The sequence below is a fragment of the Salvelinus alpinus genome, chromosome 26 (assembly GCF_045679555.1).
Source record: "Salvelinus alpinus chromosome 26, SLU_Salpinus.1, whole genome shotgun sequence".
In the NCBI taxonomy this organism is placed as follows: Eukaryota; Metazoa; Chordata; class Actinopteri; order Salmoniformes; family Salmonidae; genus Salvelinus; species Salvelinus alpinus.
The window spans coordinates 9424206-9450785 of NC_092111.1; the positions used below are offsets into that span (position 1 = coordinate 9424206).

Sequence of the window (26580 nt, forward strand, 5' to 3'; positions counted from 1 at the left end):
CCATTTTCAAGTTATTTTTTATTTATTTCAAACAACTGGATGATGATGCTTCAATACAGCTATTACTGTTACTATAACCATTATTGCTATTTGCTGTTATTACTACTAACATCACAACCAGCTATGTAGTCATTAGAGGCATATTATGATTGTTATGTCAAATGAAACCAGTGACACTCAACACATTGGCACACAACCATAAAAAAAATAATAAAAAATATATTTTAAAAACAATTCAAGTGTCCAAACCGCTAACCACTAGGGGTATCCCCGGAAATAAAGAGGCAAGAAAATAATACTCTTATTATCGTCGTTAATATACCATCATCTCCAAAACAATAAAATGTCAAAAAAGGAAGTAGGTGGAAATTCAGTTCATGTTAGGGGGCAGTGAAAACCAAGAGGAATAAAAAGAGCTTGTAGTTTCCATGGGAGCAGTGATGGCAGATAGTGGGTGAAGAAGAAGAGTTCAGTTGTGGGTTGAAGGGAGTAAAGCACTGGCGTGTGTGTGTGCGTCTAGATTGCTCAGATTAAGCACATTTTTCCAGTCAGTTTTTAAGTATTATCAAACACAAAATAAACTCCACACTGTCTCCTCCTCCTTTTGTCTAACTTATTTTGTTTGTACTGTAACTTTAAGGCAATAGAGGTTTCAAAACCTTGTCTCTTCCCTATATTGCTCTGTCGGTCTCCTTTTAAGAAGGACTATACTGGTCTGGAAGAGAATTGATCAGCTTGTTACAAGAAACATAGATATACATTCTATTACATATTAGGATGTATTTCTAGGTCTCTGTTTGTTACCTAGCCATGCAACGTCGCCCCTCCCCACCTGTATCGCTGAAGGCACTATTAAACAAATGTCTCACTCGTCCTCTCTTTCTCCCTCTACAACCCTCCCAGCTTTGTCTGTCTGTTCTCTGTGTCCGCCTGTCTCTTTCCCCCCCCCCGTCCGGTCTTTCCCCTGGCTCTTTGGCCCAATTTAAAATATTTTATAAGAGTGCGCAGCGTTTCTTGGGCTTGGTCTCTGGCGGCTCCAGCGCGGCCAAGATGGCCTCGTCAAACACGTTCTTCAGACCTCGCTGAGAGAGAGAGAGAGAGAGAGAGAAGTCAATTTACTCATTGATCCACTATTCTAGTTTCACAATGTCCACAGTTGCACTATGAAAGGCTGTCGACAGTCGCCATCATCCGCTAGTAGTTCCTAGTGAGAAAGTATGACATCAAGACAACGAAGGACAGAGGTCGACAGAGTGAGAGGAAGTTACTTTTCAGAAACCATTCAAGTCACTTACACCCAGCGTTTCCTGTTTACCTGAATGAGGGCCAGAGACTTAGTAGATAGAGATTGTGTCTCTTGCCCACATGTGTGTACACACACACACACACACACACACCTGGGTGAGGGCGGAGCACTCGACGTATTTGACGGCCCGGAGGTCCCGGCACAGCTTGTCTCCGCTCTCAGGGGCCAGGGGCCGCTGCTTGTTCTTAGCCAGCTTCTCCACTGTGTTGCTGTCGTCTCTCAGGTCCATCTGGGTGCCCACCAGCAGGAAGGGTGTACGCGGACAGTGGTGGGAGATCTCTGGGACCCACTGTGGGAGAGGAGGGGGGCATATTAGGATGACACCCAGGTTTTGATCCGGGGATATATTATGTCCATTGAGTATGGGAGGGTTTCATGTTATATACAGTACCAGTCAAAAGTTTGAACACACCTATCATGTAGTAACCAATAAAGTGTTGAACAAATCAAAATATATTTTATATTTGAGATTCTTCAAAGTAGCCACCCTTTGCACACTCTTGGCATTCTCTCAAACAGCTTCATGAGGTAGTCACCTGGAATGCATTTAAATTAACAGGTGTGCCTTGTTAAAAGTTAATTTGTGGAATTTCTTTCCTTCTTAATGTGTTTGAGCCAATCAGTTGTGTTGTGACAAGGAAGAGGTGGTATACAGAAGACAGCCATATTTGGTAAAATATGAAGTCCAAATTATGGCAAGAACAGCTCAAATAAAACCAAGAAAAATGACAGTATGACACATGAAGGTCAATCTAAAAAATGTCAAGAACTTTGAGTTTCTTCAAGTGCAGTCGCAAAAACCATCAAGCACTGATGAAACTGGCTCTCATGAGGACCGCCACAGGAAAGGAAGACCCAGAGTTACCTCTGCTGCAGAGGATAAGTTCATTAGAGTTACCAGCCTTAGAAATCGGCAATTAACTGCACCTCAGATTGCAGCCCTAATAAATAAATTCTTCACAGAGTTCAAGTAAAAGACATATCAACTGTTCCGAGGAGACTACGTGAATCAGGCCTTGGAATTACTGCAAAGACCCGCTGTGTCTTTGTGAGACGCGGAGTTGGTGAACGGATGATCTCCGCATGTGTGGTTCCCACCTTGAAGCATGGAGGAGGTGATGTGATGGTACTTTGCTAGTGACACTGTCGATGATTTATTTAGAATTCAAGGCACACTTAACCAGCATGGCTACTACAGCATTCTGCAGCGATACGCCATCCCATCTGGTTTTGCGCTTAGTGGGACTATCATTTGTTTTTCAACAGGACAATGACCCAACACACCTCCAGGCTGTGTAAGGGCTATTTGACCAAGAAGGAGATTGACTGAGTGCTGCATCAGATGACCTGGCTTCCACAATCACCCGACCTCACCCCAATTGAGATGGTTTGGGATGAGTTGGACTGCAGAGTGAAGGAAAAGCAGCCAACAAATACTCCGCATATATGGGAACTCCTTCAAGACGGTTGGAAAAGCATTCCAGGTGACTACCTCATGAAGCTGGTTGAGAAAATGCCAAGAGTGCACAAAGCTGTCATCAAGGCAAAGGGGAGAAAAAGAACATTAACCCCAACTAACAAAACACACACAATGCTATGTTTACAGAGAAACCTAGGTGTAAAGACATGGGCTTGAAAACACAAGTCACAAGTGTGTGTGTTGTGTTTTGGGGGTGTTTGGAAAGGCAGAAAACAAAACTAATTAATGTTCTAGCAAATGGACAATAAAGTTGTATTCCACACACACCTTCTCACGGACGTTCTCAAAAGAGGAAGGTGATACGACAGAGAAGCACACCAGGAAGACATCTGTCTGAGGGTAGCTGAGTGGTCGCAGTCTGTCATAGTCCTCCTGACCTGGGGAGGGCGACAGAGAGAAGACGGCAAAAATAATTAGGATTTTACGTCAAGGATACCTTTCATATGCAAGACAAAGTCTAAATAAGACAACTACACAATGGACTCTACATGATCTAGTTTATATTTGAGCTTGGTGGACTAACACAAGCAGACTAACCCACAAACACAAAAACTTGTTTAGACACGATGGTAAATGCTATAACTACATAGGCTAGTTACCCATGTAATGTTAAATGCTTAGATGCCTGGAGAGAAACACGATCCGTAAGCACCATGTGAAAGTAAAACAGGCAGACCATGGTGAGTGAGAAGAAGGTATTACAAGTCGAGGCTCAAGACACTGTAGTTAGGAAGCGCTCACGTAGAGAGAGATAGAGAGAGCGGCCATTTTGTTTTACCTGCTGTATCGAACAGCCCCAGAGTGTAGGGCTCCCCTCCGATCATCACTGTCACTGCATAGTTATCAAACACCTGAGGAAGAGACAGATAGAGGATCAATCATTAGGGATTTCATAACATGTTGAGTTTTGATTGATTTATTTTATTTTCCAGTGAAAAATTATCATGCTGATGGAGGCAGATGAATGGCACGACAATGGGCCTCAAGATCTAGTCACAGTATCTCGGTGCATTCAAATTGCCATCGATAAAATGCAATTGTGTTTGTTGTCCGTAGCTTACGCCTGCCCATACCATAACCCCAACATCAGGCACTCTGTTCACAACGTTGACATTAGCAAACCGCTTGTGCACATGACACAATACATGCTGTCTGCCATGTGCCCGGTACAGTTGAAACCATTGAAGAGCACAACTCTCCAGCGTGCCAGTGGCCATCGAAGGTGAGCATTTGCCCACTGAAGTTGGTTACGACGTCAAACTGCAGTCAGGTCAAGACAATGAGCACGCAGATGAGCTTCCCTGAGACGGTTTCTGATAGTTTGTGCCGAAATTCATCGGTTGTGCAAACCCACAGTTTCATCAGCTGTCCGGGTGGCTGGTCTCAGACGATCCCGCAGGTGAAGAAGCTGGATGTGGAGGTCCTAGGCTGACATGGTTAGACATGGTCTGCGGTTGTGAGGGCCAGTTGGACATACTTTCAAATTCTCTAAAAAGACGTTGAAGGTGGCTTATGGTAGAGAAATGAACATTCAATTATCTGGCAACAGCTCTGGTGAACATTCCTGTAGTCAGCATGCCAATTGCACACTCCCTCAAAACTTGAGACATCTGTGGAATTGTGTTGTGTGACAAAACTGCACATTTTATAGTGTCTTTTTATTGTCCCCAGGACAAGATGCACCTGTGTAATGATCATGCTGTTTTAAATCAGCTTCTTGATATGCCACACCTATCAGATGGTTGGACTCACAGTAGGCCTACATCATTTGATTGATTAGGATCTCCATTAGCTGACTCCAATGGCGACAGCTAGTCTTACTGGGGTCCGACACATAACGAAAAATACATTACCATCCCTTTACTTCAGATTTGTGTGTGTTGTTGTGAAATTGTTAGATATTACTCGTTAGATATCACTGCACTGTTGGAGATAGATACACACGCATTTCGCTACACCTGCAATAACATCTGCGAAACACTGGTGTGTGACCATTTCAATTTGATTACAGACAAAAGACTTTACAATTTAAATACATTTACATGTAGTGTGATGTGTGTTGGTTTGGTTTACATCAAATCAAATTGTATTGGTCACATACACATGGTTAGCAGATGTTAATGCGAGTGTAGCGAAATGCTTGTGCTTCTAGTTCCGACCGAGCAGCAATATCTAACAAGTAATCTAACAATTTCACAACAACTACCTTATACACACACACACACACGTGTAAAATAATGAATACCTTCCGGAGACACCTGAAACCCCACCTCTTTAAGGAATACCTAGGATAGGATAAAGTAATCCTTCTAACCCCCCCCCCCCTTAAAAGAGTTAGATGCACTATTGTAAAGTGGTTGTTCCACTGGATATCATAAGGTGAATGCACCAATTTGTAAGTCGCTCTGGATAAGAGCGTCTGCTAAATGACTTAAATGTAAATGTAAATGAATAAGAATATGTACATATAAATATATGGATGAGCGATGGTTGTGTGTGTGTGTGTGTGTGTGTGTGTGCGTGCATCCATCAGTTACAAATACACACACACACACAAGTAGGTCACATGGGGGAGAGGCGTTGTGCCGTGAGGTGTTACTTTATTTGTATTTTTTTGAAACAGGTTTGCTGTTCACTTACAATACGTTTCCTTGAATTTGTTCTGGGCCTGGGGACTTTGAAAAGACCCCTGGTGGCATGTCTGGTGGGTAAGTGTGTGTGTGTGTCAGTGCTGTGTGTAAGTTGACTATACAAACAATTAGGAATTTCCAACACATGAATGTTTCTTATAAAAACAGGAAGTCACACAGTCAGTCTTTCCTCAACTCTCAGCCAAGAGAGACTGGCATGCGTAGTATTTATATTAACCCTCTGATTACAATGAAGAGCAAGACGTTCTGGGCCAGCTGCAGCTTAACTAGGTCTTTCTTTGTTGCACTTGACCATATGACTGGACAATAATTACATTAAGACAAAACTAGAGCCTGCAGGACTTGCTTTGTAGAGTGTGGTGTCAAAAAGCAGAGCACGTCTTTATTACGGACAGACCTCTCCCCATCTTTACAACCACTGAATCTATATGGTACAGGTATGTAAAGAGGAATATGGTTATGCTGCGGCTAGGTTCAGTTTCATAACCTATATCCCACCCCACACACACACACTTGAAGTCGGAAGTTTACATACACTTAGGTTGGAGTCATTAAAACTCGTTTTTCAACCACTCCACAAATTTCTTGTTAACAAACTATAGTTTTGGCAAGTCGGTTAAGACATCTACTTTGTGCATGACACAAATAACTTTTCCAACAACTGTTTACAGACAGATTATTTCACTGTATCACAATTCCAGTGGGTCACAAGTTTACATACACTAAGTTGACTGTGCCTTTAAACCTGCTTGGAAAATTCCAGAAAATTATGTCATGGCTTTAGAAGCTTCTGATAGGCTAATTGACATAATTTGAGTAAATTGGAGGTGTACCTGTGGATGTATTTCAAGGCCTACCTTCAAACTCAGTGCCTCTTTGCATGACATCATTGGAAAATCAAAAGAAATCAGCCAAGACCTCAGAAAAAGAATTGTAGACCTCCACAAGTCTGGTTCTACCTTGGGAGCAATTTCCAAACGCCTGAAGGTACCACGTTCATCTGTACAAAGAACAGCTCGCAAGTATAAACACCATGGGACCACGCAGCCGTCATACCGCTCAGGAAGGAAACGCGTTCTGTCTCCTAGAGATGAACGTACTTTGGTGGGAAAAATGCTAATCAATCCCAGAACAACAGCAAAGGACCTTCTGAAGATACTGGAGGAAACCGGTACAAAAGTATCTATATCCACAGTAAAACGAGTCCTATAACGATATAACCTGAAAGGCCGCTCAACAAGGAAGAAGCAACTGCTCCAAAACCGCCATAAAAAAGCCAGACTACGGTTTGCAACTGCACATGGGGACAAAGATCGTACTTTTTGGAGAAATGTCCTCTGGTCTGATAAAAAAAAATAGAACTGTTTGGCCATAATGACCATTGTTATGTTTGGAGGAAAAAGGGGGATGCTTGCAAGCCGAAGAACACCATCCCAACCGTGAAGCGCAGTGGTGGCAGCATCATGTTGTGGGGGTGCTTTGGTGCAGTAGGGACTGGTGCACTTCACTAAAGAGATGGCATCATGAGGAAGGACAATTATGTGGATATATTGAAGCAACATCTCAAGACATCAGTCAGCTTGGTCGCAAATGGGTCTTCCAAATGGACAATGACCCCAAGCATACTTCCAAAGTTGTGACAAAATGGCTTAAGGACAACAAAGTCAAGGTATTGGGGTGGCCATCACAAAGCCCTGACCTCAATCCCATAGAAAATTTGTGGGCAGAACTGAAAAAGTGTGTGCGTTCAAGGAGGCCTACAAACCTGACTCAGTTACACCAGCTCTGTCAGGAGGAATGGGCCAAAATTCACCCAACTTATTGTGGGAAGCTTGTGGAAGGCTACCTGAAACGTTTGACCCAAGTTACACTCAATTAGTATCTGTTAGCATTGTGTTTATGTAAACTTCTGATTCACTGGGAATGTGATGAAAGAAATAAAAGCTGAAATAAATCATTCTCTCTACTATTACTCTGACATTTCACATTCTTAAAATCAAGTGGTGATCCTAACTGACCTAAGACGGGGAATTTTTACTACGATTGAATGTTAGGAATTGTGAAAAACTGAGTTTAAATGTATTTGGCTAAGGTGTATGTAAACTTCCGACGTCAACTGTATGTACATACATACACATGAAAACCCCTCACTTTGGTTCCCTTGACAGAACAGTGTATGGTACTTAGAATGTTAGGTGGTCAAAGGGAACCATGTCGTCAACTAAGTAAGCCCTGATTTATACCACATGTACGCATGGAAGAACTAGAAGTAGCTACACAAAATTGTATTGCGTAGAGAAACTACGTAGACTCGTGCAGCCCAGTCATTCATAACTTAACGCAATAATGCAATTTTGCGTAGCGTGCTTGTGTTGCGTACGTAGGGTATCAGAATGTTTCACAGCGTTCTCGTTCCTCTTAAGGTGCCTCCCCGTAGAGACAAAGAAGCCACATACTGTTCAGTAAGAATGAGGAACTGTCTGACTCAGCTCATCTATAATGTGATGATGAAACCACTATGCTTCGTGCTGAATTGCATTGCCATTTCTCGTTTTTTGGTCTCCGTCGCACAATACTGCGTAGACAGTGACTACCGTAGGGCAGGTTCACGGGCGGTATCATTTAAGCTTTTTTGTAGGTCAGAAAACTTTGAAGGAAAATTGTAACCCTGTGCTCAAAAGACATTGTCTCTTTAACCCAACCGGTGTTTCTCCCACCATTACATAGGTGGGTTCCAGAAAGTGACAAATTGCTGTAGGGAGTTCTTGACATTGCTTTGGAAAATGTAGACTAGCGTGAAACACTAAATCACTGCTGCCATTTTTAGGTGTTCTATTTGAAAGGAGTCTTATGCCTGTCACCTGGGAATGAATAACAGTGTTAACTACTATTACTTTAGTGTACATGTTTGTCTTTGTAGTGTGGAGCTTGAGGGACATTCCCTCAATTTGGGTGGGAGATTCCTGACATTCCTGCCTTGTGTAGTCTCTAAACCACCAATTTACCTTCTTCCCTGGCTGTCCACTCCCTGTTTCATCTCAGGCCTCATCCTAGTCCATTCTTACACTTGAGTTTGAGCCTCACCGGGCGACAAGGAGAGGAAGCTATTTCAGACCATTGAGATGCACCCACAAGTAGGGGTGTAATGGTTCACCAAACCCATGGTTCCGTAAGTGTTGCTGTTTTGGAGACACGGTTCGGTAAAGCGGAACAATGGAATTCCAACAGTTACTTTAGTTAACAAAATACACAAAATTCAAAAGCACTCTATTTGTGGCACAGTTTCTGTGACATCATTCACAATGTTCCTGGCATTGTCTTTTGGCCTTCAAGCAGAGGTCTAAAAAGTTGGACACGTTCCGAAATGGACCTGGGGCTTTCTCACCATGACAAATATGCATAAATATATTTTTCAATACAGAGACCTTTTCCAAACAGACCCGAGTATGACCAGTTCTGTATAGACGTGGTCGGATCAGAGTGAGGGAAGCAGCAGAAAAGTCCACCTGTAAGCTATTTTATTAACCAGAGCTGATACAGCATGAAGGAGAGTAGGCGGAGGACAGGCCTTGCGGTGTGTGTCTTGTGATCAAGTGAAACGGGAGCAAGGAAGGAGGGAGAGGCAGCAACCAACCGAGCCGACTTGCGCTAGTAGACCAACTTCTAGCTTGTCATAGCTAGGTTATTTATCATCCAATATAATTACGTAGTACCTCTCGACTGCATCAAACCGAGAGAAGCTAGTTGGCTAAAATAGCTAGCTAAGAGCTAGCTAAGCTAATTGAGTCTGCATGCGCTTTCTTCCTGTCCTACAGTTAGTTACAAATAACACATTATGGCATATACTTCTCATTTAAACTAATTCCATCTTCCATTGATTAGATCATCTCCTAACTTGCTTTGCCACACATGGAGGCTCTATGACTTGGCGCTTTGATGACTTGTGATTGGCCGACAAACGCAAGCTACACGCACCACTCTGCATAGGCTATTCTCGTTGAGCAGTGGAGAACACAATATTAACTTTTTATCCACAACTCTCTGTCCATCGCCGTTGTAGTTGACTGTGAAGCCAAAATGTTCCGAAACTGCAGATTTAAATTCTGGTTAATGGATCCCACCACTTGCCATCTACAGAGTTCCCGGCTACACCTCAGAGGATAGTTTGAAATTAAGATTCAATTTTTAATTACAACGTGCGCATAGGCTGTAGTTGTATTAAATGGAATTCCATACATTTTTTCCCGCTCAGATTTACACACAAGGCAATGGCATACAAAGTAGCATAAGCATAACCTAGAGTTTAAAAATATATATTTGCATTCATTCGGGTTCACAGTGCATACCGAACAGAGGTCCCGGGTACCGAACGGTTCGGTAGGAATATGTGTACCCTTACATTCATGCTTGCTAGAGTTGGGGTGCATCTCAATGGTCTAACATGTCTTCCTCTCCTTGTCGCCTTTCCTTTAACTGCACTGAATATGATTGAACACTAGTGCTGCACTGTATACCGAAACTTTTGTACTTTTTTTGATACTAGAACATGAAAAGCAGTTCGGTACTTCTATCAAATGTGTCACAAGTCGTCTACTGATTGAGAGAGGATCAAGTCTGTCTATCAGCGAAGCTGATGTCACCTTCTAGCGCGAGCGCACCGTGCCTGCTCCACTTAGTCATTGCTAGCTCTAGCCTGTCCTGAGGAATCCCTGCACTCACTGGGAGTCTGGGCTGCATCATGTTAGCTCCACACTCTTGCTGCACAGAAGTTAACACACTTCAATAATGCAACACGGCATGTAGAAACGTTGCAACTGTTAATTACTGTTCGCAAAACAAAGTTCATTCCAGGCTAGAACATTTCACAACGCAAGAAGATACCGGTAGCTTCCAGCTATGTAGGGCAACTTTTCTTGCTAGCTTACAGCTGAAGCTCCCATCAATTCACTACCCTAGAACTTTGTTTGTGATAATACGTAAACCATAACACACAATATGCTTATTTCAAAGCTGATTGTCACCAAAAACCATACAGTCATATCCAAAAAACGTTATTCATTGGGCAAGTTTGTTTTGCATGGCCCGGTGCCCCGGGTTGGTGGAGATTTCTCCTCAGGATCAATGGGATGGTCGAAATGAGCAAACCTTGCCGATCCAGGGCACCGGACGACGTAAAAAAACTAAAATAAAAAAACTATTTACCCATTCACTTCGTCTTCCTCGCCTCAGTCACGTCTATCTCACTGTGTGTGTGAATGATGTCATTAGGTCTTAAAGAGCACACTTTGATAAAATAAGAGATCGCTTCTTTTATGCCAATGTTGTTGATCAGTACAATAAAATAAGTCCCAAATGGAAAGAAAACAGATTGTTTTTCCATCGGTGCACTTGGGCTAATATGCCGTCTCTTTTTGCTGTGGTATCGTTTTGGTATCGAGTATCGTGATGGTATTGATTATCGTGACACTGAACCTAGAATCGAAGTCAAATTTGTGGTATCGTGACAACACTATTGAATACTGCCTGAATATGAAAGAATTGGAGAGGTGAAAGCAATCAATCATAGGCTTATTTCTTTCACCTCTCATGTGTTTTTAATACACCAGCGCTGAAAGACGAAAGCGAGGAGGCGAGGAAGACCCTTTCGACTATTAAGATGCAACCATGGACTTCAGTCTGCCACACACCATTGATCTGCTTATCCGTTATTGGGTTGAGAAACCATGGGAGGCCGCGCTTTTTAGGGCAGTTCAAGTCTAGACATAAAAACAGTGAGGCGTTGGGGCATGCAGTGGAAAGGCGCGGCAGGCAGCACACATTGAAGAGCAACCAAGCAGTCAGAAACACATCTCTGATCACCATGACGATCATGTGTTTGGACAGAGCCAGGCCTAATACCATTGAGAATGGTGGGTAAAAAAAAGAAGAAGGGAACTGCCTCTACAAGGGTGACTGTCCACACTACACCCATATTCCGATGTTTCAACTGCCAAATGCAGTAGTACAAGGACTGTATTCACCAATAAATGAAAGGTTCTAAGAATGCACTACATGCATCTAATATAAGAATACACTAGGCCATTGTAGGTAATCTCAGCCTATTTCTGTACATGTAAGATGTGTCAGAGTATTTCAATACCTACCAAATCAACCAGTAGCATTGTTTGAGTATTTTGAGTCATCTGCTTATAATTAAAAAACGTAAATTGCCACGTGATTCTTATGAGAAGAGTGCACTGTAGTGAGTACAGAAGGACGGCGAAACGTCCCGGAGACAATTGGGTCTGTTTTACAGGCCAACATGAACACACCCAGTTGGACCTGACTGGACATAGAGGACTGAGTCGACAGACTCTCTCTGCCAGGCTCTGGTACAGCACTGGGCTGATTACTGCCAGAGAGAGAGATGGGCGTGATAGAAATACCTACTCATCACACACTGTCTGCAGCACCCCAGTACAGTCCCAAGTCAGTGAGCTATAGGATAAGGTTACCTAAGGGATGGACAACTGGCGGCCCCCTTTTTAGGGGGGAGGGCTTAGTCGAAGTTTCAACTTAATGTTGAGAGTTAGAATAGTAGAATACACAAGGTGCAATTTCTAAAATTGTTTGTGCATCAGCAGTATATCTTGTTATGTCAGTCACTGATAGCTGATATGTGCTAATTGACTGACTAAAATGTTTTCGATTACTAAGTCAGTTTAGCGGCCAGCTATCTAAACTTGTTACCATGGTTGAATTACCAGCCGTGGGCCCCCATTAATTTTGTTAGTCTCACTCATATTAAAAACTGCAAACATCTCTCCACACAAAGGAAAAATGAGCAGAATTGCATGAAATGAGTTATAAAATTGCTAAATATTCTCTCTGCCCCATGGCATAATGTGTAGAATTGCAACAAACTTGCTTTAAAATAGCAACATTTTCTCTACACCCCATGGTTAAATGTGTAGAATTGCATGAAATGAACTTTAAAACGTAAAAAATGCCTCTCTGCTGTCAAGAGGGGCAATAAAATATTTTGCTCGCCGTGTGTGTGTGGTGTGGGGGGGAGTTATGATGTGGGTAGGCAGAACTGCAAGCAACTGTAGCCCCTCATGAGGAGTTCAGAGTTTTGTGGCCCCCACCCCCATCAAAGTTGCCCATCAGTTGGACTGAGTTTTCTATTTTCATCCCTATTTGACAAATAGTAGAACAAGGTGAAACGGCTCGTAGCCCGACTGCTTTTTGGTCCATAACCACTTCCATAAGAGTCTGGCTCTTCATCAAAGGGTTCCTCTTTTCAGCTACAAAACAAATACATTCTCTTATCAAAACCCATTAATTCTGCACAGATCAAGAATTACAGACAGTGTGTGGAGGCTTTTGTTCCTGCCCAGCACTAAACACACCGGATTCATTCAATAGCGGTTTAAATTTGATTAGTTGAAACAGAAATGTGTTAGAAATGGTCTGGAACAAACGGCACAAACTGCAGCGGCTCCTACTGCATACCCCCTAGCCTAGACACTTGACAAACCCTGACACTTGGCCATGTCCCACTCAAAGACCTTTCTTGACAACACTCCAATCAGTGCCACTCACCGTGGGGACGTATTCAGAGGGGAACTTGTTGGTGGTGTAGGAGATCAACAGGCAGGTCTTTCCCACTGCACCGTCACCCACTACCACACACTTTATGGTCTGCATCTGGATGGATGGAGGGAGACAGACAGAAACAGGGTTGAATGTACTGATTGATGCTGGTGAAACTTCAGACCAATCGGGGAAGAAAGAAAATCTGCAAATGAACTGTCTTTTTGGTAGCTGTAGTCATAATTTAGAGAAGAGGTATGTGTCATTGGTTTATCTCACTAAGTATAAAAGATATTGAGAAAGAGGCAAGATAATACACACCATGAGAGGGTGGGCACAAGAGTGAGAGCAGACACCACCATTGTATGACTCATTGGCCACAGACCCAACTGTGTGTTTGTGAATAACAAGTGATAAGAATTCCAACCATCTAGATCGCTCAAGTGCACACAATGGGCTGTCAGACAGTAATACACCGTTAACAGCACAAGGCCCTGTGACCAGTATGTTGCTGAGCAACGACTCACATTGTTAAATGCGCTACATGGTCAATACGCTTTCTGCAGTGGCCGTATAGCATTTACTTTAATGCGGCCTCCGCAGAAGACAGGGCAAACATATTTTTTGCGCGTCATGGAGCAGCGCAGAGCTGTTGTCAAGGAAGTGACTTTGTATTGATACAGGACCTCCCGCCCTCACCTAATCATGTCAATGCGGAGCAATACCGAGCCCTCCGCATTGTTACACAATTTGAGAGGCCAAGGCGATGCGGAACAGAGTGCCTCCAGAGGCCCAGGAATTGCGTCACACCACCCATACGGCTCCGCCGACCACACTTTCAGATCAAGCATAAATTGGCTCTTAGAGCAGAGACAACACCATCTCGTCATTATATAGAGTATCTCTTATTTACATCACCATTTCATCAATGAGGGTCCTGTGATTTTTGACGGTTGTGGGTATGACATAAGTAATTAACAACAATGCTAGTTCTAAATGCTGTCCAACAAAAACAGACGAAACAAACAAATGTGACAATATATCAGACTTAACGTTAACTATCACACGAGGATTGCAGGCAAGCAAACACTGTGGGGATTAGGCTAGCCAACCTCTAACGTTAAAGAAGCAAGTTATTTCCTAATTTTTTAAAATTGACTATACCATAACATGCATGGATAATATGGCACAATTATAGTTAACTTACTAACCAACTTTTTTGTAGCCCTTTCAAACCTTGCTAATTGCTTACTAGCTACTGTTAGCCAGCTAACGTTAAGGTTGCAGGCTGTCACTTCCGCATACAAAGTTCGATGTAAGTTGAAGGTAGCAAGCGAACTAGAAAATAAAAAAAGGAAAAAAAACATGTAAAGTTTTTAATCATACTAAATCTCAACTAGAGCTTGCCAAACCGACTAAACAGAGCGTTTTATATCTGGCTAACGTTACCTATCATAGGTCGCTAGGCTAACATTAGCTTGCTAGTTAGCTAGCTAAATCCCAGACGAGGCCTGTAAAACCGTTTCGCCTCAATCATTTTCAGTGCCGTGTCATTAAAAAAAAACAACGAAGTAAAGTAAACAAAAACGAATGCTATTTTCCCAAGCTGCTATGTAGACACTTAGCACGTAACGTTAACTAGTAAAAACAACAAACAAAAGCTAGCTGACGTCCTTAGCAGCTAACTTTAGCAAGCTGGTTAGCTAGGTGTCAACTGCTAATGCGGTTGTTTAAAAATAAATACATACACTAAGTTGTTCCAAATGTAAATATGTACTCTTTCTACATAACATACATTTCACGATTTATCTCAAATCAGACTTAGATTGCAAAAGTTTCGCTACCGTATCAATCCAACACAGGCGTTGTCACATCCGGGGTTCATACACATGATCACTGTAAAGGGGGCGTTTCATACAACACAGCCTCCAATATTCTTGAGGTTCATCTGTGGCTCATCATATGGCATTAAGTGAGTATATATTCTACCTTTTTATCTACCCTCCCGCTTAGTTATATAAGAAAATCTAGAGCCAAAGAGAGACATCCTCCAAAGAGACTACATACATTGTCCTTGGCAAGTGGTGAGACAACCTTGAATATATTTTATTAGGGCAGGTAGGTGATCTTCAATGGAGAGGGGTTGACATTGGCAAAACGTTTTTCACTAAACATAATTAATCAATCTGCGGTATTGATTTACTGATCAGTGCACATTGAGAGTCTGTAAACGTTCAGGTTCAGAGCAAGCCAGGAACTGAGTCATGCCACAGGAAATTTGAGCTAGGTGAGACGAGTAAGCACTACTGAATGATATTCTAGCAGGAGTGAATAACAATTTTTTTTTTAAACAGTGGGCTACTTGTGAGCATAGTGAATTATGGGGAGGATCGCTTGCCTGGCAATCCAGATTCCTTGTTCCGGCCAAACGCTAGGCCACACCCACACAAGTAGTTTGGATCTCCCATAGAGATAGATCATAGAGATAGATAGAGGACACATTTTTGTATCTGTGACATTATAGCATCTGTGACAGCATGGGCAGTGGCCTTTGAGGCTATCTCCATTTTAAAAAGTAGTAATTTTCTTCTTAACTATTGGACCATCAAATTTTATTGGTCACATACACATGATTGGCAGATGTTATTGCGGGTGTAGCGAAATGCTTCTGCTTCTAGTTCCGACAGTGCAGTAACATCTAACAAGTAATATCTAACAATTCCACAACAAATCTAAGTAAAGGAATGGAATAAGAATATATAAATATATGGATGAGCAATGATAGAGCGGCATAGGCTAAGATGGAATAGAATACAGTATATACATATGAGATGAATAATGCAAGATAAGTAAACATTATTAAAGTGGCATTATTAAAGTGACTAGTGTTCCATTTATTAAAGTTGCCAATGATTTCAAGTTTGTATGTAGGCAGCAGCATCTCTGTGTTTAGTGATGGCTGTTTATCAGTCTGATGGCCTTGAGATTGTTTTTCAGTCTCTCGGTCCGAGCTGTGATGCACCTGTACTGACCTCGCCTTCTGGATGGTAGCGGGGTGAACAGGCAGTGGCTCGGGTGGTTGTTGTCCTTGATTATCTTTTTGGCCTTCCTGTGACATCGGGTGCAGTAGGTGTCCTGGAGGGCAGGTAGTTTGCCCCTGGTGATGTGTTGTGCAGACCGCACCACCCTCTGGAGAGCCCTGCGGTTGTGGGTGGTGCAGTTGACGTACCAAGCGGTGATACAGCCCGACAGGATGCTCTCAATTGTGCATCTGTAAAAGTTTGTGAGGGTTTTAGGTGACAAGCCACATTTTTTCAGCCTCCTGAGGTTCAAGAGGCGCTGTTGCGTACGCAGAGTAACTTAACTTTCCACCTTCTCCACTGCTGTCCCGTTGGTGTGGATAGGGGGGTGGTTCCTCTACTGTTTCCTGAAGTCCACGATCATCTCCTTTGTAGGCTGACTCGTCGTTGTTGGTAATCAAGCCCACTACTGTTGTGTCATCTGCAATTTTGATGATTGAGTTGGAGGCGTGCATGGCCACACAGTCGTGGGTGAAGAGGGAGTACAGGAAGGGGCTGAGCACGCACCCTTGTGGGGCCCCAGTGTTGAGGATCAGCGAAGTGGAGATGTTGTTTCCTACCTTCACCACCTGGCGGCGGCCCGTCAGAAAGTCCAAGACCCAATTGCACAGGGCGGGGTTGAGACCCAGGGCCTCAAGCTTAATGATGAGCTTGGAGGGTACTATGGTGTTGAATGCTGAGCTATGCAATGAACAGCATTCTTACATAGATATTCCTATTGTCCAGATGGGATAGGACAGCGTGTAGTGTGATGGCGATTGCAAAGTCTGTGGACCTATTGGGGTGGTAAGCAAATTGAAGTGGGTCTAGGGTGACAGGTAAGGTGGAGGTGATATGATCCTTGACTAGTCTCTAAAAGCACTAAATGATGACAGAAGTGAGTGATAGTCATTTTGTTCAGTTACCTTTGCATTGTTGGGTATATGAACAATGGTGGCCATCTTGAAGCATGTGGGGACAACAGACTGAGATAGGAAGAGATTGGTCTGCGCATGCTCTGAGGACGCGGCTAGGGATGCCATCTGGGCCGGCAGCCTTGCGAGGTTTAACACGTTTAAATGTCTTACTCATGTCGGCCACGGGGAAAGAGAGCCCACAGTCCTGGGTAGCAGGCCGCGTTGGTGGCACTGTATTATCCTCAAAGCGGGCAAAAAAGGTGTTTAGTTTGTCTGGAAGCAAGACGTCGGTGTCAATGACGTGGCTGGTTTTCCTTTTGTAGTCTGTGATTGTCTGTAGACCCTGCCACATACGTAAATAATACATTAAAAAAAGCAAAATACTGCAAAGGACTAGAAGGACTAGAAGCAAGGCAGCCCTCTCTGTCGGCGCCATCTTGAGCATGATGACCCGATTGGACATGAAGCCTGATACTTGTCCTGTACGTACCATAACATTCAGAACTCTTGATGCATTATAGAATAGATCTTTATTGTGCATTTTCTCAAGGGCACATTGGCAGAAGGTGGCACCTGAGGTCTAAATGCCATCTCTCTCTCTCTTTCTCTCTCCACTTTTTTTCTTGCCAGCCCTAGGATTCAAACCGGCAAGCCTTCGGCTACTGGCCCGACTTTCTAACCTTGAGGCTACCCACGCCAACCCATACAGGATTGCTGACATACAGGGACGCCACATTAGGTTGGACTCGCTCAGGCAGCAATGGGAAGATGACCACAAGAGGGCACTGAAGTATGGGAAGCTGTGTGGTAACAGCAAAGGGTGGGTACAACAGTCTCCAGACTACACACTCCGTCCAATAGTCAATAGTCTCTAAAGTGGTGTCCTAAGCTCTTCTTGTCACCTTTCCTACAGTGAAAAAACTACTTCAGATACTTTTAATACAACAGAAAGTATTCAGACCCCTTGTCCTTTTCCACATTTTGTTACGTTACAGCCTTATTATAAAATTGATGAAATAAAAAAATCCTTAGCAATCTACACACAATACCCCATTATGACAAAGTGAAAATAAGTTTTTAGATTTTTTTTGCAAATGTATTACAAATAAAAAATATAAATACCTTATTTACAAAAGTATTAGGACCATTTGCTATGAGAATTGAAATTGAGCTCAGTTGCATCCTGTTTCCATTGATCACCCTTGAGATGTTTCTACAACTTGATTGGAATCTACGTGTGGTAAATTCAATTGATTGGACATGATTTGGAAAGGCTGTCTATATAAGGTCCCACCATTGACAGTGCATGTCAGAGCAAAAACCAAGCCATTATGTTGAAGGAATTGTCCGTAGCGCTCCGAGACAGGATTGTCTCGAGGCACAGATCTGGGGAAGGGTACCAAAACATTTCTGCAGCATTGAAGGTCCCCAAGGACACAGTGGCCTCCATCGTTCTTAAATGGAAAAAGAGCTGGTCGCCTGGCCAAACTGAACAATCGGGGGAGAAGGGCCTTGGTCAGGGAGGTGACCAAGAACCCGATGGTCACTCTGACAGAGCTCCAGAGTTCCTCTGTGGAGATGGGAGAACCGTCCAGAAGGACAACCATCTCTACAGCACTCCACCAATCAGGCCTTTATGGTAGAGTGGCCACTCTTCAGTAAAAGGCACATGACAGCCCGCTTGAAGATTGCCAAAAAGCACATACAGGACTCTGACCATGAGAAACCACATTCAAAAGACAAGATTCTCTGGTCTGATGAAACCAAGGTTGAACTCTTTGGCCTGAATGCCAAACGTCACGTCTGGAGGAAACCTGGCACCATCCGTACGGTGAAGCATGGTGGTGGCAGCATCATGCTGTGGGGATGTTTTTCAGCGGCATGGACTGGGAGACTAGTCAGGATCGAGTGAAAGATGAACGGAGCAAAGTACAGAGAGATCCTTGATGAAAACCTGCTCCAGAGCGCTCAGGACGTCAGGCTGGGCCGAAAATTCACCTTCCAACAGGACAACGACCCTAAGTACACAGCCAAGACAATGCAGGAGTGGCTTCGGGACAAGTCTCTGAATGTCCTTGGGTGGCCCAGCCAGTGCCCGACTTGAACCTGATCGAATATCACTGGAGAGACCTGAAAATAGCTGTGCAGCAACACTCCCCATCCAACTTGACAGAGCTTGAGAGAATCTGCAGAGAGGAATGGGAGAAACTCCCCAAATACAGGTGTGCTAAGCTTGTAGCGTCATACCCAAGAAGACTCAAGGCTGTAATTGTTGCCAAAGGTGCTTCAACAAAGTACTGCGTAAAGGGTCTGAATACCTATGTAAATGTGATATTTCATTTATTTTATTTTTTTATAAATTAGCAAAATTTTCTACAAACCTGTTCTTGCTTTGTCCTTATGGGGTATTGTGTGTAGACAAACACACCAAGACAGTCGTGAAGCTTTCAACAAAGCCTATCCTCAAAGTTCTACAGCTGCACCATCGAGAGCATCCTGACTGGTTGCATCACTGCCTGTTATGGCAACTGCTCGGCCTCCGACCGCAGGGCACTACAGAGGGTAGTGCGTACGGCCCAGTACATCACTGGGGCCAAGCTTCCTGCCATCCAGGACCTCTATACCAGGCAGTGTCAGAGGAAGGCCCTACAAATTGTCAAAGACTCCAGCCACCCTAGTCATAGACTGTTCTCTCTGCTACCGCACGGCAAGCGGTACCAGAGCGCCAAGTCTAGGTCCAAAAGGCTTCTTAACAGCTTCTACCCCCAAGCCATAAGACTGCTGAACATCTAATCAAATGGCTACCCAGACTACTTGCATTGCCCCCCCCTTTTACGCTGCTGCTACTCTCGGTTTATTACCCCCTGTATATAGCCTCGCTACTGTTATTTTACTGCTGCTCTTTTATTATTTGTTACTTTAATTTTTTACTTATCTATTTTTTACTTAACACTTATTTTTCTTAACTGCACTGTTGGTTAAAGGCTCATTAAGTAAGCATTTCACTGTAAGGTCTACACCTGTTGTATTCGGCGCATGTGACAGATAAACTTTGATTTGATTTCGATTGATGAGGGGGGGGGGGGGGGGAACTATTCAATCAATTATAGAATAAGGCTGTAACGTAACAAAATGTGGAAAAAGTCAAGGGGTCTGAATACTTTCCAGAAGGCACTGTATATCTGAACTGATTTAAAAGAACTAGACAAGCGACAGCCATTGGCTCATAGACCACATCCACCATATTGCTTTTATCAATCCAATTTCCAGATCACAACGAAGGATACAGAGACAGGAGGAGCAGGAAGCCGCTTTAGACCCCTGATATGAAGGCACAGTTCAAGGCAGAAAACAAACGAGAAGGACATAAGACATCTGGACAATGTGGAGCTAGTGTAGTGTATCTGATAAATTAGGTAGTATAGGAATTCTGCAGTCCACACATTTTTCGATACACCTGCAAACAAAGCTACCCATGCATAGCCTACACACTGAACAGCTGTTGGCACACCCCCCTCGTCATCCAGCATCCGCCTATAGAAAGTAATGTGTCCATGAATCTCGACATGAATCTGGAAACGATAGAGGATGGTTAGAAGCTAGAGCGTTAACACCAATGCATTATCTCACACACACACACACACACACACACACACACACACTGCCCTAGGAGAGGAGTCCATACTCCCCTTACTGACACACTGGCTCTCTGTCCACTGGCCTCCCATACACCCCTGTGCCTCCCCTGACATCTGCACCTCCTCTGTCTCCCTCCCTCCTCACAAATAACACAGACACACACACACACACACACATACAGAACAACCCCACCCTCACATTCACACTCCCCACACAAACATTGGAAAAGAGGAAATGAGAGGAAGGAGGATGGGACAGGAGCAGCTGTGTGGACTGAAACAGAGGTTAGAGAACCAGACGTGTGACCAGAGGGCGGAGGAAATGTTGTCAATCAACCATGATTAAAATAGCAGTTGGATAGAGGCACTTTCCCTGTACAGTTCTCTCTCTCTCTCTTTCTCTTTCTGAGTGAGATGGGTGTCAAGGACATTGTTGTTGTTGTATTCCAAAGATAATCCCATTTTTACTTGGCCATTTAATTATAGAATTATAGATCTCTCACTCCTCTGTCTAGGCATACACACCCACACCAAACCACACACACACACACGTACATGCATGCACAGGAATGCACACACACACAAATGCACATACACAGGAATGCGCACACACGCATGTGCTCCCGTGTGGTGCAGCGGTCTAAGGCACTGCATCTCAGTGCAAGAGGCGTCACTACAGTCCCTGGTTCGATTCCAGGCTGTATCACATCCGGCCGGGATTGGGAGTCCCATAGGGCGGCGGACAATCGGCCGGGGTAGGCCGCCATTGTAAATAAGAATTTGTTCTTAACTGTCTTGCCTTGTTAAATAAAGGTTCATTTAAAAAAAATACTAAAGATAAATAAATAAATGTGTACACAAACGCTGTTTAACCCACACCGCCTGTCTATCTGTATAACCATCAAGCAGTCCTAAAACATTAAACTCTTCCAGTAATCAACAAGTTGCCATTTTTAAGGGCATTACTTTTCATGGATGGTTTTGCATATAAGCACATCTTAAAGCAAAATACATTTGAAATGTGTTGGTATTTCTTACGTGTAATTGTTCTCTTACAGTTTACAAACATTTTTCAAACAACAAGAAAGTAGTAGTAATTTTGATATATGCTATAGAATGGGGAATACATTCAATGTTTCCAAATCCACTTTGATGCTGTAGCAGTGCAACATTGCCGTTCATTGTTTAGTGCCTATACAGTTAGTCATATATAAGAAGTGGTATACGCTGTAGGTGCATCATTGCTGAGCCAGTGTTTAGTATAGATGATGCAATGGTGCACAGTATATGAACGGTGCCTTGTATACCGACTACACAGCCTTTACAGCATCATGAAAGAGACAGATGAGAGAGAGAGATGAGTGGGAAAGAGAGATGAGAGAGGGAAAGAGAGATATGAGAGAGAGGGAAAGAGAGATATGAGAGAGAGGGGAAGAGAGATGAGAGTGGGAAAGAGAGATATGAGAGAGAGGGAAAGAGAGAAATGAGAGAGAGGGAACGAGAGATATGAGAGAGAGGGAAAGAGAGATGAGAGATTAGAGAGGTAAAGAGAGATATGAGAGAGTGGGAAAGAGAGAAGAGAGATGAGAGAGGGAAAGAGAGATGAGAGAGGGAAAGAGAGATGAGAGAGGGAAAGAGAGATGAGAGAGGGAAAGAGATGAGAGAGAGGGGAAGAGAGATGAGAGAGAGGGGAAGAGAGATGAAAGAGAAATGAGAGATGAGAGAGGGAAAGAGAGATGAGAGAGGGAAAGAGAGATGAGAGAGGGAAAGAGAGATGAGAGTGGGAAAGAGAAATGAGAGTGGGAAAGAGAAATGAGAGGGAAAGAGATGAGAGAGAGCGAGAAGGGTGTAGACAGACCACTTGTTCCTTCCCCTCTCTATTTTTACCGCTGAAATGCAGTTCAAAATGCAGCACCCTGTTTTTCCACCTCTCCTCCATCCCTCTTTCTGTCTAATTAATCAACCCTCCCCACTCTCTTCCCTCTCTCGCTCCTCTTTTCTCAGCATCTTTTTCTGAGTCATCCCCTCCCCCTTCTGTCACACATTTGACCCCCACCCTCTGTTTTCCTCGTCTCTGCTCTCCCTCTCTCTGTTTCTCTCCCTCTCTCATCCGTCTCCAGTATTTTCTGGCTTTCCCTATTAGGCGGAACACACAAACGGCAGGTAACGATGGAAAATCCTCATTCTCTTCTCTCCCTCTTCCGCTCTCTTTTCATTCTCCAGGCTGTCATCCCCTGTTTTATTCCTGCATCTTGTATTGATTGCCTCCCAGTAGCAGATATGTGCTGGGTTGGAGTAGGTCGCGGTGATGATGCTGATGATGATGGTGATGATGCTTCCTGCTTAGTTCTGTATGTGAGGCATTACGGTTGTGTATGCTAACTAATGTGTCAGCCCTGCCTGGCTCTGGGTTCGAGGTGTTATATTGATTCACTGTGAGTGTGTGTTTGTGTGTACTGTGTGTACGTGTGTGTCAGATTGTATTAGAGCATTTGTGTCTGGGTTCTTTGAAGTTGCCTCAGTGCATGATCTGTGTGTGTGTATGGAGAAAATGTGATTGTGTTAGAGCTACTGTGTGTGTGTGTGTGAGGCAGGGAGAGGAAAGGAGAAGCTCTACACATCTGTGTGTGTGTGTTTGAGAGAGAATGTGTATGTGTGCCCGAGAGACGGTGAAGGGGAGGAGAGAACCTTGAATGTCTGTATCAGTATGTGTGTTTGTGTGTGTATATATGTACAGTGAATGTGTGAGCAAGAGGGATAGTGTCAGCGTCTGCAAAAGTGTGTGTGTGTGTGTGTGTGCCATGCGTTAGACTGCTCTCCATGCGTCTGTGTCGGCGTGTCTGCAATCGGTGCCACTCCTGCAAAAATGATCCTTCCTCGTCCCTCTCTCTCTCCCTTCCTGCTCTCCTTTTTACCCAACCATCCCTCTCTCCTCCTCCTCCATCCCTCCATCCCTCCATCTCTGAATCTCCTCTCTTCTTCAGCCAAAAGGAGGGATTTAATGATTTATCTCTTTTTCTCCCCATCGCCTCACCCCTCCCTCCCCCCCTCCCTCCCTCCCTCCCTCCCTCTTATAACGCTCTCTCTCTCTGGGTATTTGTGCTGAGTGCTGCAATCTTCAGGAGGTGCGGTGTGGACATGGGTGTCCTCATGCTGCACACTGCTGGGAGGGAGGGGTTATATAACTTACAGCTGCATTCATGTATGTGTCACGATAATGGATGGGGCTGATTGGCTGAAAGTGGATAGGGATTTATGCATATTGTGGCCCCATTAAATCACAAGCATTTAAATGTAGAACATAAGGTTAAATACATTCATAGTGGCTGAAAAGTACGGGGCTGAAAGGTAGGTGTAATATATTTCTGCACCACAACCATTTCAGTGAAAAACACCCAGCGACATTCATACATTTTTACACAGTAATGGCTGACAGAATGAGGGGGGTTGTCAAGGAATAGAGCTGTAAGTGTACAAGGGCTTATTATTCAGCGCACAATATTTCAGTTGTCATTTCAGTTGCTGTAACATTTCAGTCTTTCTGTAAAGACCGGAGATTATATAGCTGTGCAGTTCTGTAGGGATCCATGTTATTTTGTTAATTCAAATAAGTGAGCAATTAGCAACAAAGACTGTTCGAGACCTAGTACTATTAATAAGGGACATTATAATGACATCATATGGTACAGCATAGGGCAGGGATGTGCACTCGTCATGAGGAGCCGCAGTGGCTCGCGGGTCTGTGTACCCACATCCATACCAACACATAAATCCTAGCCTTTTAGCCTGTGGATTTATGGGTAATGCTCGACATGGTGGGCGCCGACAGTCCAATCTTGACCAATGGCGGTGACGGATTCCCTGTGTCTCGTGGAGTCGTGAGCCAAGTGACTCGGAGCCATGTCGTCGTTTCTCTCGAGTCACCGACCGTCCACCGATTCCACACCTGATAGCGACATAGTGTGTGAGTGAGCCATGTTTAAGCATCATGGACTTAGAATATATTTTAGTCTGGTCCTTTTACCGTGGTAATAGCTCCATCTGACCTTCTGGTACACGAAGCATTGTGAAATCTGTTCATTTCCAACTTCACATGGGGGAACTCTTTCATAAATCATGATGGTTTATAGCAACCGTAATGTCACTCTCTGCACACCCCATTTGCACTCCCATTATGCACTTCCTTACTGTATGTGCAAATGCAATGGTAAAAATAGAGCCACTTATGATCTCTCTCTCTCTTTCTCCCCCCCTTCGCTCTCTTTCTCTCCCCCCTTCTCTCTCTCTCTTTCTCTCCCCCCCTTCTCTTTCTTTCTCTCCCCCCTTCTCTCTCTCTCTTTCTCTCCCCCCTTCTCTCTCTCTCTCTTTCTCCCCCCTTCTCTCTCTTTCTCTCCCCCCTTTTCTCTCTCTCTTTCACAGGATGTCGATTGTCAGCATCGTTGCGAGGGAGATCCTCGACTCCCGGGGAAACCCCACTGTGGAGGTGGACCTGTGCACAGAGAAAGGTGACCCCTCTCAAGCCTGTCTACAAGCGTAGTATCGCACCGTACAAAGAGCGTTAAGATTAGCCAAAAGCTGCAATAAAATTCTTAAGAGCGTCGCCGTCTAAGGCCTCGTACTGTTTCCCGGATCATTCCCCCCTAACGTCACTCTCTCTGTTGTCATCTCTTACATTTCCCTCCTTCTCTTTCTGTCTCTCTCAGGTCTTTTCAGGGCTGCAGTGCCCAGCGGAGCGTCCACAGGCATCTATGAGGCTCTAGAGCTGAGGGATGGAGACAAGAGCCGCTACAAGGGCAAAGGTTGGTTTGTGTGTGTGCGTGCGCGTGCGTGCGTGCGTGTATATCTAATGCTTGAGTAAACAGAATGATGTTTGTCCCTCCGTCCCCATTTTCTCTCCTATCTGCCTTCTTTCTCTGCTCTAGGTGTGCTCAAGGCAGTGGGCCACATCAATGACACTCTGGCTCCTGCCCTCATAGCATCGGTGAGTTGAAGGACTGTGATTTGGACGTGTTTTGTCAGCTAGATGACAGTGATCATGTTTTCTTGTGAGTGCATATAGATTTGCAGATGAGAGAGAGAGAGACAGACATTGGGCTGCGGTTATAGAACGTAGATATAGAAATGAGCTGAACATCTTACAACTCAATGATGTTGTACCTCTGATTCTATACAATCAAATTTGTTACATCTATGATGTGTGCAAGAGGTAATACTTTTGAGGGTTTGGCTCATAGGTGGCTGCAAATATGAGATATTTCTTGTGTGCAGATATGTCGCGGGTCATCCATCCATTTGTTGAATTAGAGAATTGGTCCTCGATGACTTACCAATATAATGAACGTTTTAATATGCTTGTAAAGGAACTGTGTAAATATGACGTGTCCCATAGGGTATCAGTGTTGTGGAGCAGGAGCAACTGGACAACACGATGATTGAAATGGACGGCACAGAGAACAAGTGTGAGTCTCCCGGGTTCCTACCAAAGAAACAGATCAAATGTGTCAAGATGTATCCCCCAATCAGTTCAGGTCCACCATCAACTGAGAGAATGGGCTTTTGTCTGAACCCGGATTTTGGTACCTTTTTGAAATTTGTCACATTTCCCTCCTCGTCGACAGCTCAGTTTGGTGCTAATGCTATCCTGGGAGTCTCCCTGGCCATTTGCAAGGCTGGTGCAGCAGAAAAAGAGGTCCCCCTGTACCGTCACATCGCTGACTTGGCGGGAAACACAGAGCTGGTGCTTCCAGTTCCAGTAAGACACTACTTATATAACGGTTATATCAGAGAAGGTGTAGCAGTAGCATAATAACAATGATTCAACACTGAAACAGTCATTGTGTGAATGGTTTTACCATAATGGTATGTATGTTATAAAGGAAATATACTGTATATGAAAAATATATGGGAAATTAGAAACTGTACCAGTATCTGCTGAACATGGGTATTGGCCTAAC

The 26580-nt window shown here is 43.9% G+C and overlaps 2 protein-coding genes across 4 annotated transcripts in view; one reads left to right on the forward strand and one right to left on the reverse strand.

Moving 5' to 3' along the window:
* Window positions 1-14979, reverse strand: LOC139554607 (cell division control protein 42 homolog). 2 transcript variants are annotated; one of them, XM_071367549.1, is made up of 6 exons: window positions 14857-14979; window positions 13022-13126; window positions 3565-3637; window positions 3054-3163; window positions 1398-1595; window positions 1-1082 (listed from the first exon to the last, which is right to left on the reverse strand). In XM_071367549.1, the coding sequence occupies exons 2-6, from the start codon at window positions 13124-13126 to the stop codon at window positions 993-995; spliced, it is 576 nt and encodes a 191-aa protein (XP_071223650.1). In that variant the 5' UTR covers window positions 14857-14979; the 3' UTR covers window positions 1-992. The 2 variants fall into 2 exon arrangements, with proteins under 2 accessions (XP_071223650.1, XP_071223649.1); XM_071367548.1 differs by lacking the exon at window positions 14857-14979 and adding an exon at window positions 14761-14782.
* LOC139554606 (gamma-enolase) overlaps window positions 14856-26580 on the forward strand; it is a 20899-nt gene continuing 9174 nt past the window's right edge. Inside the window, exons 1-7 of one of the 2 annotated variants that reach the window (XM_071367546.1) lie at window positions 14856-14984; window positions 17619-17808; window positions 25046-25131; window positions 25330-25425; window positions 25549-25607; window positions 26016-26085; window positions 26245-26378. In XM_071367546.1, coding sequence (XP_071223647.1) covers window positions 14975-14984; window positions 17619-17808; window positions 25046-25131; window positions 25330-25425; window positions 25549-25607; window positions 26016-26085; window positions 26245-26378 — 645 coding nt within the window. In that variant the 5' untranslated portion in view covers window positions 14856-14974. Of the gene's footprint in view, window positions 14985-17618; window positions 17809-22676; window positions 22790-25045; window positions 25132-25329; window positions 25426-25548; window positions 25608-26015; window positions 26086-26244; window positions 26379-26580 lie in introns of those variants that run through there. The other variant, XM_071367547.1, reaches the window with a different exon arrangement.